At 33.2% G+C, this 16,118-nt stretch overlaps 2 protein-coding genes across 2 annotated transcripts in view; one reads left to right on the plus strand and one right to left on the minus strand.

Moving 5' to 3' along the window:
• Nucleotides 1-937: 937 nt before the first annotated feature.
• On the plus strand, nt 938-2,830 carry LOC114364599 (uncharacterized). Its single transcript, XM_028320810.1, has 4 exons — nt 938-1,342; nt 1,464-1,841; nt 2,210-2,298; nt 2,611-2,830. Exons 2-4 carry the CDS (start codon nt 1,578-1,580, stop codon nt 2,828-2,830), a joined length of 573 nt encoding a protein of 190 aa, XP_028176611.1. The 5' UTR covers nt 938-1,342; nt 1,464-1,577.
• Nucleotides 2,831-3,181: 351 nt separating this feature from the next.
• The window catches only part of LOC114364644 (uncharacterized), an 84,303-nt gene continuing 71,366 nt past the window's right edge, over nt 3,182-16,118 (minus strand). The window contains exon 7 of the mRNA XM_028320870.1: nt 3,182-11,132. Within this exon, the coding sequence (XP_028176671.1) occupies nt 10,975-11,132 (158 nt within the window). The 3' untranslated portion in view covers nt 3,182-10,974. The remainder of the gene's footprint in view (nt 11,133-16,118) is intronic.

Consider the following 16,118-nt stretch of genomic DNA (forward strand, 5'->3'; position numbering starts at 1 on the left):
GCATTATTTGGAGAAATTTATAAAAATAACCAAAAAAACACGAATTAAAATGCAGATTTTTCTCAAAATGTATCATTTTCAATTATTTGTTGCCATTTTCTGAGTATTTTTATGTATTTTTTTAGTATTGCCTGTTACTTAGTATTATTACTGTTATTTATTTTATCAGGATATACCTCTTAGTATGAAAGTTATTACGTTTTCTTTACAATAAGTAATTGGAAGAAAAAAAATCATAAAAAAAAATTAAAAAAACTTTTAAAAAAATGACCTCTTTTTTGTCGATAAAAATAGGTCTAGTTTCATCTATTTTCATAATGTGCACTTTATCGTGACTCACACTGTATACCTACTTATTATTTTACTTTATTTTAGTATTTAATAAATTTTTTATAGTTTGTTTATCTCAATTTGTGTATCTCAGTATTTTTCGATAGTATCCCATCACCATGATCTAGTCTCGGGCCTCGGGTTGCGATCAGCCACCCGGGCCCTTCCGGCCCAGTCCGACCTTGGAAGGACCGACGACCTCTAGAGGGTAGCTGAGGGTGTCTGAAATAAACGGGTGATGGAGGCTAGCCGTTAGAGTAAATTTCTATCTAGTACTATTTCTTGATGCTGGTTAAGTAGTAAAAAATTTTTTTTTATTTATAGAAAATTGTACTTTGACCGAATTGTATTCAGTAAGAAGTTCTTTTGACAATAGGTGCCGTGCCTAGTAACGTGGTATTTTACATTACGTAACTTCTTTTCGGTTACATTTAGGTACATTGATTCGGATTTATTTTTATTTAATTAGTATAAGATATTTAAGACGAGGCTTAGATTCTATGTAAAAGCGCTTTTTAAAAGCCTATTTGCAAAAATAAATGAATTTATTGTTTTACGAGAACAGCTCTACCAAGTGAAATCAATGACGACCTCGTGTAGAGTTTAAGTTTAAAAATTATTAAACATACTTTATTGTCTTTGGCTGACTGATCGATTAACTAATTTCATCGAAGATTACATTGCTATTTCAGTAGGAACGAGTAACATGCCCTTACTTTGTCACAAAGGTCAAAAAGGTAATTTAATTAACTGCCAACTTCAGAGGCTCATCGTGACTGTCTTTTATTGCAACGGAATATATTTGGGTTGCGTGTTTGTAACCACGTCCCATCGACCAAACTTACTTGAAGAAACTTCGCTTGCATGTTGTGAAATCGCGCGGTCTACGTGAGCACACCCTCATCTCCAGTTGTGACACAAGGAAAAGGATATTTTTGAATTTCTTAGAAAATTACGTCATTGTATAAGTGATCTGATTCAGCGTGACGAAATTTGCGGAGTGTTAGTTCCGGTTTGTGATTCTTTATGAAGATTCTATTTGATCAAAGTCTCTGCATCTTAAAATTACTTTATCAGTGTGATCATTACTGATCATAAAACACACAATTGTGTAGATCGGACCTCTTTTCCAGGTTGAGAAACTTTCTTCTATCATTTACAATGGTCTAATTTGAAGATCTGCAAATATTTTTCCGCGCAACACTACACGAACCTGCAGTTTTCTTGTAGCAGAAAAGTAAAACAAAATGAAAATGTTCGAGACACTTCTGGATTCTATCCCCAAGAACCGTTCTCTCATCGTGAACGAGCTGGAGCTTCCCGAAGATATTTCCCTGACGTATACATGGACGGAGCTGGACCGTTTGGAGCGGGAGGAGTCTTTGGCAGCGAGGAGTGACAGCGCACTGTCAGGGGCTGATTATGAAGGGCACACGGCCAGTACGCTGTCCAGTGCACCTCTGTCAAGAGCTATGACGGATTCGGAGATTGACTATACGCGGTATAGACGGGTTAGTGCTTTTTTCGCAATATTTGATGAAGCTAGATTGAAGGTTTTAGTTACTGGAAGCGAGTCGATGGCGTATCGAATAGAGCAAGTTGACTCCACTATCAAATGACATTATGTACAGCCAAAACGAGACTGAGACTTATTATGACGTCCCCAGTTCGCGAACTCAAATAAGTTGAGCGTTTAAGGACATGAATTAAATTTTTGTGGTACCTACCTATCATGTCAACTACTCTACTGAGGGTGTAATTAAAATTTGGCCCTATGTGCTAAGTAAGTGCTTGCTTACCTTAGACATAAAATGCATATTCTAGCTTGGATTTTGACCACTTGTATAGCCTGGACTAGTGTCTTGATGTTGGTTTTCAGCTCAAAAGCAGAAGCTTCAGTGACCCTTGGAGCCAAATGAGAGCTGCTCTAGATGCGTTTCCACCTGGATATCTTGCTTCGCTCAACAGGTTAGAAAATAATTTCGTTTTCACACATCGTCATCTGAAACATTAGAGAAGACGCTTTCGAAACATTGATTTTCATAAATTTTAAGATTTTATTTAAATTAGAAAGCATTATCAGTGGATTATGACAATGATCGAAGTACCTATTCAATTCCATATTTCAATGATGGCTTGTGGTTGCGAGCTCTCAGTTGTGATTCATTGTCCGATGAACCTGGAAAAGAAATGTCCGGAGGAAACTAGATCTACCTTGGTTGTTTCACATCTATGCAGAAATAGGTAAGAGACTGACATTAATCAAGATTTTTTCCTCAGCTTCCACAACTCCTCGACCGACGTCTCCGACTTCTCGACGCAGCTGACCTCATACGAGCGCGCGCGCCGCTACAACGAGGAGTTGCGGCTGAAGATGGAGCGGTTCTTCGAGGAGGAGTGCCGGGTGTTCACGCCTGACGACCCAGGGTTGCTGGCGCTTGAGGACGCTCTGGAATCGCTGGATTTGAAGGTGACGAGTTTGGATTTTAAAGGATTATGAACTAGTTTTACCTGCGTCGGTTAGCCACAGGTCTCTATCGCGTGCATATCCAAATGCAAATTTGATTAAAATCGGTTCAGCAGTTAATTTTGAATAATCGGTAATTGATTTTTGCAACTTTATTTTCAGGCGCTAGAAACGGATCTAGACAATATTTCACCTTGAAGTTGGGTCAAGCAACAAGATTATGAGGAAGATATTTTGTATTTATATGACACTATCTAGGTCCTAGGTTACTTATTATTACCATTATTATACAATCGACCTTTAAAAAAGTGTTATGTGATCAAAAAGGATAGGTTTTGACCCAAAATAAAAGTCATTGTTATGTGTAAAATGTACTTTTAATGGGAATGATTTCCAACATTACAACAACGGTGTCTTTGTACCTAGACAGGCACCACATTGCGGGTGATCACAGGCTTTGCAGGGACGGATCCAGGGCGGTCAGCTAGCCTACGTAGCTAATACAGTTGAAAAATGAAGCGTAGAACAATTTTGCGGACTTGACACAAAATTGAACTTACAAAACTAACGCAGTCCTAGCTTTAGGAGCTTCACTTATTCATGCCAACTGCGAGAATGTCTAGTCAAAAATGACAGCTGTCATGATGCGAACAACTTTCCTGGATCCGTCACTGCGTAAAAATAAGGTCAGCAAAATAGCATACAAAAATTCGGATCACTTACTTAAATATTTTAGAAAATTCGATTAAAACATACATATTTTGCCGACTTCACATCAGTTAAACATACAAAACTATAAATAAATAAAAATATTATTGCACAAAAATTTGGATTTTTAATATAACATTAATAAAAAATATTAAATATAAAATAAGATTCAAATAACTTTGGTTTACATAAATTCCTTATAGTCGTGGAACATAAATCACATAGATATTTGGATTGTATCACTTTATCAGTCTATCGGCACGTAGGTAACATAATATATTTTTGAGATACAATCAATTTAGCGAGAAGTTTATTAAAGGACAGTGTCGGACTGGACAAATAGCATTTGTCTTTCTGAGACTTGTGATGCGTTACCCATGGTCCTACTGCTTAGAAAATTTAGTTTTCTGGTGGAATACCTACTTTGGTAAACTATTGCATATTCCATGTTCTACCAGATAAGCAATGATCACGGAAAACGCATGTCTCTTCGATTAACGATTACATAACATGTAGGAACCCAGGTGGTTTATTGATACGTACATAGAAATATGCATACAAAGATATGAAAATGTGGAGTCCAGCTCAGTCCACAATCCACAAACATATGAATGCCCTTTCGGCTCAGTCCGACCCTGTCAAAGGCTGTTTGCACGCAGGAACACACAAGGTGCTATAGTCACACTGAAAAACACCCCGACACGCCCACTGAAAGTGACGTAATTAATACAGTCGACAGCACATCAGATTATAACATTTCTGTTGCAAAATAACACCTACTACAACTACATAAGATGTAGTATTTAGTTTGATTTTCTGTCTGTACATTTCGCTGACTTGCGTGCGCCTGCGCACGGCCTAAAGATCTTTAGAAATGTTTAGACAATCGTACGTTGGAATGTTTATGATGTGATTGTTCACTGCAAATCGAGTCACGAGAATTTGCGAGTTCTATCATGCCAAGTCTGTTTTGCTTTATTTAATTTAATTACTCGTACGTCTAAATTATAAGAATTAAATAACTAAATGTCACATCATGGTTTAATATAAAAATACTCATAATATACTGTTTATTCGTATTGTTGTGTAATAAAACATTTTATTTTCACCTAAAGAGTTTCAGTTTTCTGACGTCATATCCCAAAACTTAAGGCGAGGCTACACTGAACTAATTTTGAACCAAAATATATTTTGCTAAATCAACTTGCAGTGACAACCAAACATGTACAGTACATGTGTGCGATGACGTCACAGCTAACTACGCTAATAGTAGACGGCGGACAGGACACCAAGCGATCACTATGTTACTGTCAGTGGATACGTTTTCCCGAGTAAGCACCGAGATTGATCAAGACAAGTAGAAGCCAATGGAATCTGGCAATCTTGCAAACAAAACCCCGACTAATAAAGACATAATGGTCTAATCTATGGTTACCATAAACTATCTTTGATAGGAAAGTGCAGACATTGTGTGATTTCTGCGACAACTCAATGTTGGTTTCAGTCGAAGATACCTGATTATTACCAAATTCTATTGATGCCTCAATGTAGTCATATTATATCAATCCCGGTTAGAATTAAACCAGTATTAAAAGTATCCAAAGCAAAAGTATACATAATAATCATTTGAAATAAGTTAGTTTTATCAAATTGTGTAACACCTAATCAATCGACATCATCTAATCGACCGCCATATCTAGAGCTCTGAGTGTATGATAGAGCTTTTAAAGCCGGGTCTCCAGCGCGTTTTGCCCTACTACACTATCAACATTCAAAAAAATTGACTACAAAAAATGTTGAATGTTGATTTATGTTTTTGTTGATTGTGTAGGGCAAAACATGCGCTGGAGACTCGGCTTAAAAGACAGAAGACTAGTCTTATGATAGTTGGAGCAGAAACAAACATTCGAGCTCTAAATACATTGGTCGAATAACAAAGAAGTAAACCAGCATTTATAGTGAATAATAAAATAGCAAATAAACATAGTTCGCTGCACTTAACATGGACGTGCTCGATATTCGAAAGGCGACCTTAACCTAATACACTTTAATATAAAGTAAGGATGTTATTCGTTTACAGAGGCAACGCGGCTTCAGAATTAACTTACAATTAACACATTTTAAGTAGAAGACATTGTTTTACTTAGTATTAATATTGTACAATCCCAGAGGCTTATAATATTGATAGATTTATAATTTTCCTGCGAGAAAAAGTCGTATGTGAATGTTGAATATCGAAACCATTTTGAAAAGTCAAAAGTTACACTTTTTTCATACATTTTAGTATGATTTCTTAGCTAAATTGCACAATCAAAACATTGTCTCCCACCTAAAATTATTTAAAAATAGCTAAACCATAACTAAGTGGTAAAATACCATAATAATACGTGTAAAACTAAAACGAGACAGTATAACATGAATTTCTAGCACTTTCGATCTATTTAACATTCTGTCTACTTAGTTGATACTTAGTCAGAATATTTTACATTTCGTTCCAAACTTCGCTTGATAGCACAACACTCAGGTATTACATTAAAAAGTGCCTTCATTACTTTTCACTGTGTAGACCAGTCCTAATACAAGACATGCAAACACATTATAAAAACCACTGCAAAAAGTGTGCATAAAAATGTTTTTTTAAAGACAACCAAAAAGTTTCTTTTAAAAAAATTAATACAGCAGGATGTGAGAATAGCAATAGAAATGTGTAGCATTCGCCTAACAATGTGCATTTATGCAAAAATAATAAAAATGTTAGTTTTTCATGCAATTTGTGATAATAATTTTGCCAGTCGAGTAAAGTAGATTCATTCAGAATAGTGTCTGAATACAAAAATATAAAATCAACTGCATTAATAGGATTTTATATTTCTTCTATTCTAGGCTCTATCCTGAATCACGCACTAATGTTGATATTTTTTTACAGATAACAAAACAATCGTGATTGCAAAAGTATACATACTATAGTATAATATCAAAGTTAATCGAGTTCACTGAATATTTATCCTTTCCTTTTCCTTTGTGATAGATATTACAAATGGTATGATACAAGCCCAGTGTTTAGCAAAAACACTTCTGATCAAACGAACTTACCAAGTGAAGTTCGTACTGAATTATCCAGTTTTCGCCGAAGAGATTTATTATAGAAAATAACCTAAATCTCTTGCGTTTTGAAGTTACAGAAAAATAGTGATAGTACCTAACGTTCAAAAAGTTGGAGCTTAAAAATAAGTATAATAATATTCGTATATAATATTCATGTGCTTTTACAGACAATGAATTGATTTTGTTTTCGTTAGCGATATACCCCGCGTCCCAGTCTTGACTCTCGCTCGAATTCGCTATCTACGCTACGTGCGACCTACGCTAGCGTCCAACCACTAAGCTAGTACAACCCTTATGTCGATATAATACTTAGCTACACATGAGTCAGGCGTCTTTATAACAATAACGCCTGGTTTCTACCAGAGCAGAGAGAGGATGTTTGAATAACCAATCAATAGGGCTTAGTGTGAGTTAACATCAAAAGTCCTCACTAGTGAGCGCGTTAAAAAATGAAAATTTTAGCTCTTGAAAGTTTCCGCTAGGGGCTCTGTACAATCCGTCATACATTTAATGACATTTTTTACGCGCTCACTAGTGACGACGTTTGATGAAAACTCACACTAAGCCCTCTGGTTTCCACATGACCTCTCCGCTCAGCTTCGGTTCGGATATCTGATTGGTTATTCAAAGATCAAACACATCCCTTCTCTTCTTTGGTGGAAGCCGGGCCTAAAATCGATCTAATATTTAAAAATGTCGCACCGGATCATGTCGTTGATTGTCATTTAATTTTGCTACAAAAGTATAAACAGTTTTAATTGTGGACGCCATCATAACAATCTGCAGTCACTGATGTAATAGATATGTTAAAAATTCAAAACACTAAAGAAGTAATTCATGGCAATAATATGGTAATGATCTTATGAAACTGAAATATACAAAAACTTAATCCTCCTTTAGAAGATTCCAGAACCATCGCAAACACCAAAAAAGACTACCGTAATCCCATTTCAAATTGTCCCTACTGTAACACCATTCCCAATCATCATACAAAAATAACTTTTATATAATAACACTTATCTTTATGTGGAAGATTAAAAGACAAAGTGGTGCAAACACGACACTACGGCATAGAATGTGATCTGTAAATACGACATAATAATAATACACAAATCAGGATATACATAATTCTGCCATAACGTAAGTTGTATACAAAGGTCTACAACTATGTACAGTTTAAGTTGCATAATTTGAATTGCATTAGTTTTGAAGACAAAAGTGTTTGTTTAGTTTATAAACTCAAAATATATAAGTTTAGGTAAACTAATAATTACGAATATTTATGACATATTTAAAGACCTCATAGCCGTAGTTTTGAGAGAGTTAGCGGTGCAGACACATTACTACACCAAGAAGACAAGACGTGTAATTGACGATTTAGCACATTTATATGTCCCGTGGCAATTTGTGTAACTGGTTAACAGTAACCCATTGATTCGCAGTTAACTATTGCTATATAACATTTATAACATACACACCCTTTATACAGGTCGTGTATACACTACATTTATTGTATATTATTAGAAAACAATTACTTTCGAAAAGGTTAGTTAACTTTTAAAATTCAATGTTATCTGCGTAATATAGAACTTAATAATCTGACGTGAAGTTATGTGATCCAATAAATATCTTTAAATCATCATCATTATCAGGTTAACGAGTAACACCTATAGCCACGGATTATTTTAATAATTGCCAAGTTTTCTATTACTTAAAAACTAATTTTAGAGAGCAAGCACAACGCAGAATAGGAATATATGTTTGTGCTCTGTGACTGGTCATCTAATATTCGATTTGGATATGGACGTAGTTTTAAACTTTCTAGTAAAAGCTTTGGACGCAACATTTAGAAGTTTCGAAAATATTTTTGATAAATTTACAAAGCAGTTTTCCCTATAATCGATGAATGATCAAATTATTGTTAAAACTGGCAGTTATTGCTATCATAAGATTTTTTACTAGATAAATGTCACAATCAACACAGCCAGTCACAAAACAATAAAAATACTATCAATAGTCATCGGTGCCGAGTAAAAATACGTAGTGAATACACAGAAAGGCAATGAGCTACACAAGAGAGAGATTTAGAGAGAAGTTGTATATTTAGAAAAAAAACTTGACTAGCAGAATACTGAATATTTTCGTCTCCTGCTTGCAGCTTGATTTTTTTCAAAATATACAACTCATAGTTCAGGAAGAGAAGGATTACGACATTTATATATTTTCACAACTTTCATATCCTAAGGCGCCCCTGATATGTATACACACTGTATACAAAAATAAACAGCTTTTTCACTTCGACAACAACATTAAAACTTTCTCATCTGTATTTAAAACTAGCCGTTGCATTTGTCATGTTTTATTTTTACTATTTTACGTACATAATAATAATATTTCTTATAATCATCACAGTCATTAACTACAATTACAAACACCTATTATACACAATTTATTACAAGTTTGCGAAAGTTTATAGAGTAAGACATCACTAATTCATATCTTTAAACCAAACGAAAGATACAAATTAAAATTATTCATTTATACCTATTCTGACAAAGATAAATAAAATACAAGACTGTAAATATACATACATAATGTGGTTAAGATTTTGACATAAAAATATACATTTAAGCCATGACAAATGCAATATATTTATTTGTATGTACTTACAATTTAACATTGCATCATTGCCTTCGAGCGTAACACGTAACTTTAACATTATGAATGTAGTATACTATAACATGATCAATATGAATACAAACTATTATATTGTCGTTTATATCTTTGTGACAATATTTGTAAGCAGTGTAGCATTTTTTACACTACCGTACAACAGCATTCTACTATTGGCTTACGGTGAACAGGGTAAGAGGTAGGTACCATTGCAGTTACAATTGATTAAATCGGTTTTTTACATACATTCACTGCTAATAATTGTACTTATTAATATCTCTAATGTTGGTGTATGTATGTATAATGAATAATAATGATTATAATATATTATGTATAATTGGCCTACCCCTCACCCTCTGCTTGATTTGTACTACTAACCTTGTTACATTACTCTAGGCTCGCCACAGCGGCTTACACGCTTAAGGAAGCTCAGTACTTTCAAGCTTACTTTAGGGTTACATTAGCATTTATACGCTATCGCTATACACTATTCTAGAATACTATACCTTCGCACCAGTCTCCAAATGATACATATTTATTAAAATATATATTTACAGATATAAGTAATACCATACCTTATTTTATGTCATAGAAAAAATATTCAAACAAAATCACAGCACGAAATCACAAAAAATGAAACCGATTATTTTATACGTAATTTATACAAAAGTGCCTAATTTATTCGAGATCTCAATATAAAAATATATCTAATATTGCAAAATATATAATTAAAAATACTATTTTAAGAACTAGCAACATCAACAATTTACTTTGAACGGTAAGCAACATGTCTCCTAAAATGTATATTCGCGGTCAGGGTTGCCAGGGAATAAATAAAGCGTCAGTGTCAGACTTACACCACAATAACTGTGTATATAATTTTACAAAATAGAAAATGCAAGCATATCGGTTAGTATAAGAAACGTCTAAAGTTTAAACTGCATAAATTGCTAAACGATTTATTCTTTTTAGTGATGGCAACCTTAACACTGCCAGACATGGAACTTTACAATCTACAAAATGATCTCTCTCAGTAGTTAGGTATAAGGTAAAATTGTAACAATATTTTTGTCTCAAAAAGTTTCATTCACCTGTGTGACTAGATTCAAGAATAAAATACATTACTTTGGTATTTTAAGACTAACTGTATTACTTTTATTTATTGAACGAGTTGTACAGAAACTCTTTGAAGCAAAAATAGGTGTGCACCTTGTTTATACATTAATTTAATTATTAATATTCGCGCGCAACGCATTACAACCAATAGGATACTCTGTCGCCCAGATTCTTCGTCAGTCAACTTACCTTCTTGATATGTGCTCTTACCCTTTCACAGATGGAAATAAAAACATTGTAGTTTTTAATTGACATTTTACATGATTGTGGGCCAAGACATCGTTTTAAAAAGCTTCATTTTTTAATATTTAGCTTTGTACAAAGTAATATACAGTTAAGTCGAATTATAACGGCTTACAGTGATCAATAACATGCTTGTTGTATCAAAATCGAGATCACTGTAGCCAAGAACTGTCAAATCATGTAAGTAATGATAAAAGTAACGCTGTCCTCAATCTTCAACTGAATCAATCCAGTGACATTCTAGCTGCTTGCCCACGATCGTCTGCCCAAGATCATGAGATCAGTCCCGAATCGGTGCGATAGAATATCCTAAGGTTCAGTATAGACGAGAATCAGACCCTCCGAGGCTTCCCGGGCCCCGGGCACTCCGTCGACCTGATGATGGAAGCTGCATGTGTCTCCCGGGGGCGCGAAGGCTCGGTATCCATGAAGCCCGGGTTCAAGATTATATTAGGCACAAGCTCCATTACGTCTTGCTCGTCACCATACTCTACCGTGGATAATGTCGTGATAGGTTAGTATACGTACCGTCACCGTTAGTGTATGTGTTTGTTTGTTAGTGTGCAGCCCCGCAGTCCAAGCGTGCGTTCCAAGCGAGTGCGATAGAGGGAAAAGAAGAAAAAAATTTGATGAATAAAAATTTTGCAAGTACTTCATGTTTTTGAAAGAATGCAATACATGCGGATAGACTTGTCAAGAATACGCGTTGTACGCACTACGTTTTATAGATTCAATGGTGATACCTCGTCTTTAAAGTATCAGTGCGTACAACACTACAAGAAATCCGCTCTATTGTAGGTACAATTTTAAATCTGTGCAAAGATAGTTGTCAAAAATCTACCTTTTAAGCACAGAATGAAAAGCGAATTTCTAGTAACTACACTATGTGGCAGCAGATTTATAACGCATTAATTTTGAACTTTATTATTGAAAAATAATGTGTCACATCCCTTTCCTTTGCTGGCAAAGCAAAAAGATATGAAGATCGTCTGTCTATTTACTTAATAATATTAATTGAAAAGAGAGAACTGCTTATGAGCGCTATGCTAAGCAACTCTGTTACTCTACTGTTAAAACTATGAATCTAGTTGAAATAATAAATCAAGCTTTATTGAATGTAAAAACCTCCAGACTGAAATCAATGAAAAATGTTATTATACATGTAAATTATGTTTTAAATCTTCGATTAGATAAACCATTATTCAATAAGATCTTAGTAATTCATGTTATACTGACTGTACATAGCTAGAACAGTGCTCATAGCATGTGCTTAAATAGAGATATTGTATATTAAAACTGTGTACGTATATTTAACTATGCTAATAGATTTTTGGTAGATATAGCTAGCGTATCGCTTTGAACAGTGGTCCAAGAATATAGTGATCCTAAAGATATAAGAGCATTATATCCGTTAGCGATTTGAGTTAAACCAGAATATTTGAAATGACAGTTGAATCGATTTCATTCTCATTCGATCAATTAACAATATCATGTAATGAAATTACTTATGAAACAAGGTGGCCCATGAAATAAGACGCAAAAAGGTCGCTGACGCCTTTAGCGTTTATTTCCAATAACTCATCGTCAATTTCATAGGCTAGCACCTAATATAAGACGAAAATCAAAGTTCTGTATTTGTATTTATTTGGTATTAATAGTTAATTTAATTACCTATATCAAATCAATCAATTCCTTTGTTATATATTTTGTATCTAAATAGCTTAGCTTTATTTTGTACCTAAAAAGTCGATAGTTTTGTAGCAAGTGCTTTAAGGCGAAGTGAAAATTGGTCATTGAGAAGGCAAGAATTCGTATACTGCGAAAGAGCTTATAATATTATGCACTAATGAATAGTTAATCATAACTCTATTCTCAATTTGTTCATACCTATTAACTAAGAAACTCACTCATACAGGGTGATTTTAACGGATACTTTTTAAGCTGCATTATTTGAATAATTACAACGACAATGTTTTAAAGGATGATAAGTGCATTTTAAAATAACCTTATTGTAAAATTACCTACTATTTTAAAACTGAAGCTAGCTAGGAATAAAATTTATAACTAAAAAAGCATACAACGTATTCATATTATGAACATAAATCTGTACTTTTAGTATAATTTTTAATTTGATTTTAGTTTCAAGCAACTATTATGATTTGATAATATTTTTAAATAATCGAAATGAATAGATCGGAATGTCTATTTTGAACTAGAAAATTAAATTTTAAAATATCTAATTAATTGAATTTACTTCAAATTAATTATATTATTTATACTTTTTCTACGAATAATATGAGTTGTAATTATTGTAGGTTTACATTATTCTATAATTTAAAATTTCTAGTTGAAATAGTAGTTGAATAATTGAATTCTATTGTTTAATTGACGTCCTGTAGTTACATTGGTCCGTACCTAAAATATTGTTTAAAAATGCCCAGACATGTTTATTCAAGTCACAATAACACCTCTTATTTTAAAAATAGTTCTTGGAGCACAATTTTATTAGTATAAAGGCACTTTTAAACAATGCCGTTACGAAGTTTTAAATATTATTTATATTAAAATTGAGATTATATTTTAGTTTAGTTTTAGCAATATACAGCAAAAGGTAACAATATTAAAGCGAGTTAGTAGATTGCTTTTTGGTATCATTTAATTATAATAAATAAATTATTTATTACTATATCTAATATCAATGCAATAGCACCAATTGCGTAGCGTAATTTGGAATGACATAATGGATGCATATTTTTTATCTTTCATTTTGTATATTTTATTAAAAACACTAGCCTAATAGAAACTTTTATTTATCATTATTATTATGAATTTATTAACGATATTTTAAAAGTATTGGCACTAGCGTTAAATTACTTTAATATTACCTGTATAATATCTTTACTTTTGAGATTTCATTACTTGTTTAAGCTGTGCATTTTATTTGAAAAAGGTGCTTCAAAAATACTATCATAGAGTTACTACTTACATAGTATCAGTAACTTACTTAAGCGTCAATAGTACATGTACTTCTGGAGTTTACTAAATTTAAACAGGTAAATACTGTAGTTATTGCTTAGTTGTTCATAATATTGACTAATAGTAATAATAAAATAACAACAACCTTTTTTTCCTTTGATTTTGGTAATCGTTTTTTTAAGAAAAAGTAACTGTACATAGGCTACAAAATGTTTGAGCGGCCTATTTGTATACGCCCGAAACTACATAAAAGGGAAGTAATATAATTTGAAATATTAACATTATTTTATAATAATAACGGAAGTAAATTTTAATATTATCACGAAATAACAGTAAGATAAATAACTATGTAATACCGTAACTCCCTATAATTTTGTTCCCTATTTTATGAATAATTCTGTACGAATTAAAAATACACCTAACGGCCGAATACTGAAACACTACTCAAATCTGTCACTCAGCTGACGGGCTCCTAAATTTAAGTATCCTTCAATTTTAAATGGTATTCTCAAACGCTACTCAACGGATTTGAAGCCGTGATCAGCTAAGCAGCTCTCAAATGTTTACACAATGGCAACATTTACCAAAAAAAGTATGTTTTCATTTACACAAATGATAACTTTACGTCTTTTATCCATTACACGCAGCATCGTTTGGTTATGTATTGTCTTTTATGGAAATGTACTCAATCAACTTAACATAGAACAGTTTATTTTTAGTTTCTATTATATATAAATCTCGTTTTATCATACAATAAAATTAATGCTTGCATTTTTATTAAATTAAAAAAGTAATTTTAAATGTGATACTTTTTATTGTTGAAATCTATTAAGTGGCGATCGTGGACCGAAACGTAACCACAATTGACATTTATCATTGTTGACTGACAGAGCATCAAATTGACAAATCAACAACTCTTGGAAATGCTGCTGATGATGTCCCCTTTCCTCAGAAATAATTATAGGCATGTTTATGTAAAGCGATTTCATAGCAGCTATTTTGGTTGTTACTTCGTGCACTATACGATGCACAGTTGGCTGTTAGATGTGGAAGATATCACCTAGTACACGTTCATAACTTCCCGTTGCGTAGAACAGTAGGGTTATAATAAGTATTTGGTCCACTGGTTGTATGGCATTTGGTGAGGGGTTTCAAAGAGCTTCCAAATTATGAATCCAGAAACAACACCGTTTCTTTAGAGACGCGGAACCTCGCTCGGAATTGCATGTCATTATAATAATATTTTTCAATAGCGTTCAGCCTTATTGCGTTCCTGCGATTAGATCTAGGTATTTCCTCGAGGCTCGAAAGAAATGATAACGATGACACACATTATTTNATGCGAAAATTCATTTAAGTGGCGTTTGAGTGCAACTTAATTTGAGAGGTGCTTAAAAATTGAGAACTGCTCAGATATTGTTTTGAGTATGCGAAATGTAAGTTTAGGAGCTGCTTAACTATTTGAGAAGCCGTCAAATATTTAAATGGCGTTTCAGTATTCGGCCGTAAATCTATCACATACTCCTATTTTATACCGTTTTTGTCTCTACCTTAACTTATATCATTATTTTAAGCCGTTAACTTTATTTTTATTGGTTCTAGCGTTTTGGTAAATTACCGCAAGTAAGCAAGTACATGAATACTATGGAATAACAATTAACTCCTCGCGTGTTGAACACTTGACGTTATGTATGAATGACATTTTAACTAGTGTTGAACGCACGTGTAACGCACAGCGCACGTTTTTATTGGTATTGGGAGTTATATAAACTTCAGCGAGTCAATTACTTAAAGCAATTAATTAATGTATAAATTAGAATTTTAATCTATTTGCAATAGTTAATAATGGAATCTATTTTGAAACGTTTAATTTTGTAATTTTAAACTTATCGAGTGATAAGTTTTTCCCCCGACTTGTATGTATAATGGTACTTAGATTAAGACAATGGACATTTTCGAACATAAAATACCTTCCCGTGTAGCCTGTACCTTTAAATTAAAACTATGATAATTTACAAGAAATCATTTCGTTCATTTAGAGAAAATTTATGATATTTATAAAATACTGCTGAGGTTACTGTCGGTGGGTTTTTAGGTATTTTCGGGTTTCTGTAAATAAATTGCATTTTACTGTTTGCTTAATGCATAAATATTAATACGTAAGTATATGCGGTGGTTATTATTTCTCTATATGAACGAAAATAACAATATTATTACACATTTTCAAAGACGGTTCTTTATTGACGTTTTTGACTAGAAACTGACAGTAGAGCCGACACGCTAGCAGGGAAATAATCCTTGTATCTTTTATTCAGAGCATTCATAGTTATCTAGTCGGTTTAAAACCATCAACATCTGTCAGAACCGCCAATACTGGAGCCTATAACAATATTAAATAATGTGTCACTACGTAACTTTTACGCCAATGTAATATGTCGTATAATGTAGGATGCATAGTGACACAGTGTTACAATACTGTTAGAATACAATGGACGGGGCG

Source organism: Ostrinia furnacalis, unplaced genomic scaffold (assembly GCF_004193835.3).
Source record: "Ostrinia furnacalis isolate ACB-3 unplaced genomic scaffold, ASM419383v2 OfSCF7454, whole genome shotgun sequence".
Lineage (NCBI taxonomy): Eukaryota > Metazoa > Arthropoda > Insecta > Lepidoptera > Crambidae > Ostrinia > Ostrinia furnacalis.

Bases quoted from the DNA above. Each gene is read 5' to 3' on its own strand.
- LOC114364599 (XM_028320810.1), top strand. From the start codon at position 1,578: ATGAAAATGTTCGAGACACTTCTGGATTCTATCCCCAAGAACCGTTCT. The intron at 1,842-2,209 runs GTTAGTGCTTTT...GTTGGTTTTCAG, and splicing joins ACTATACGCGGTATAGACGG to CTCAAAAGCAGAAGCTTCAG. The intron at 2,299-2,610 runs GTTAGAAAATAA...TTTTTTCCTCAG, and splicing joins TATCTTGCTTCGCTCAACAG to CTTCCACAACTCCTCGACCG.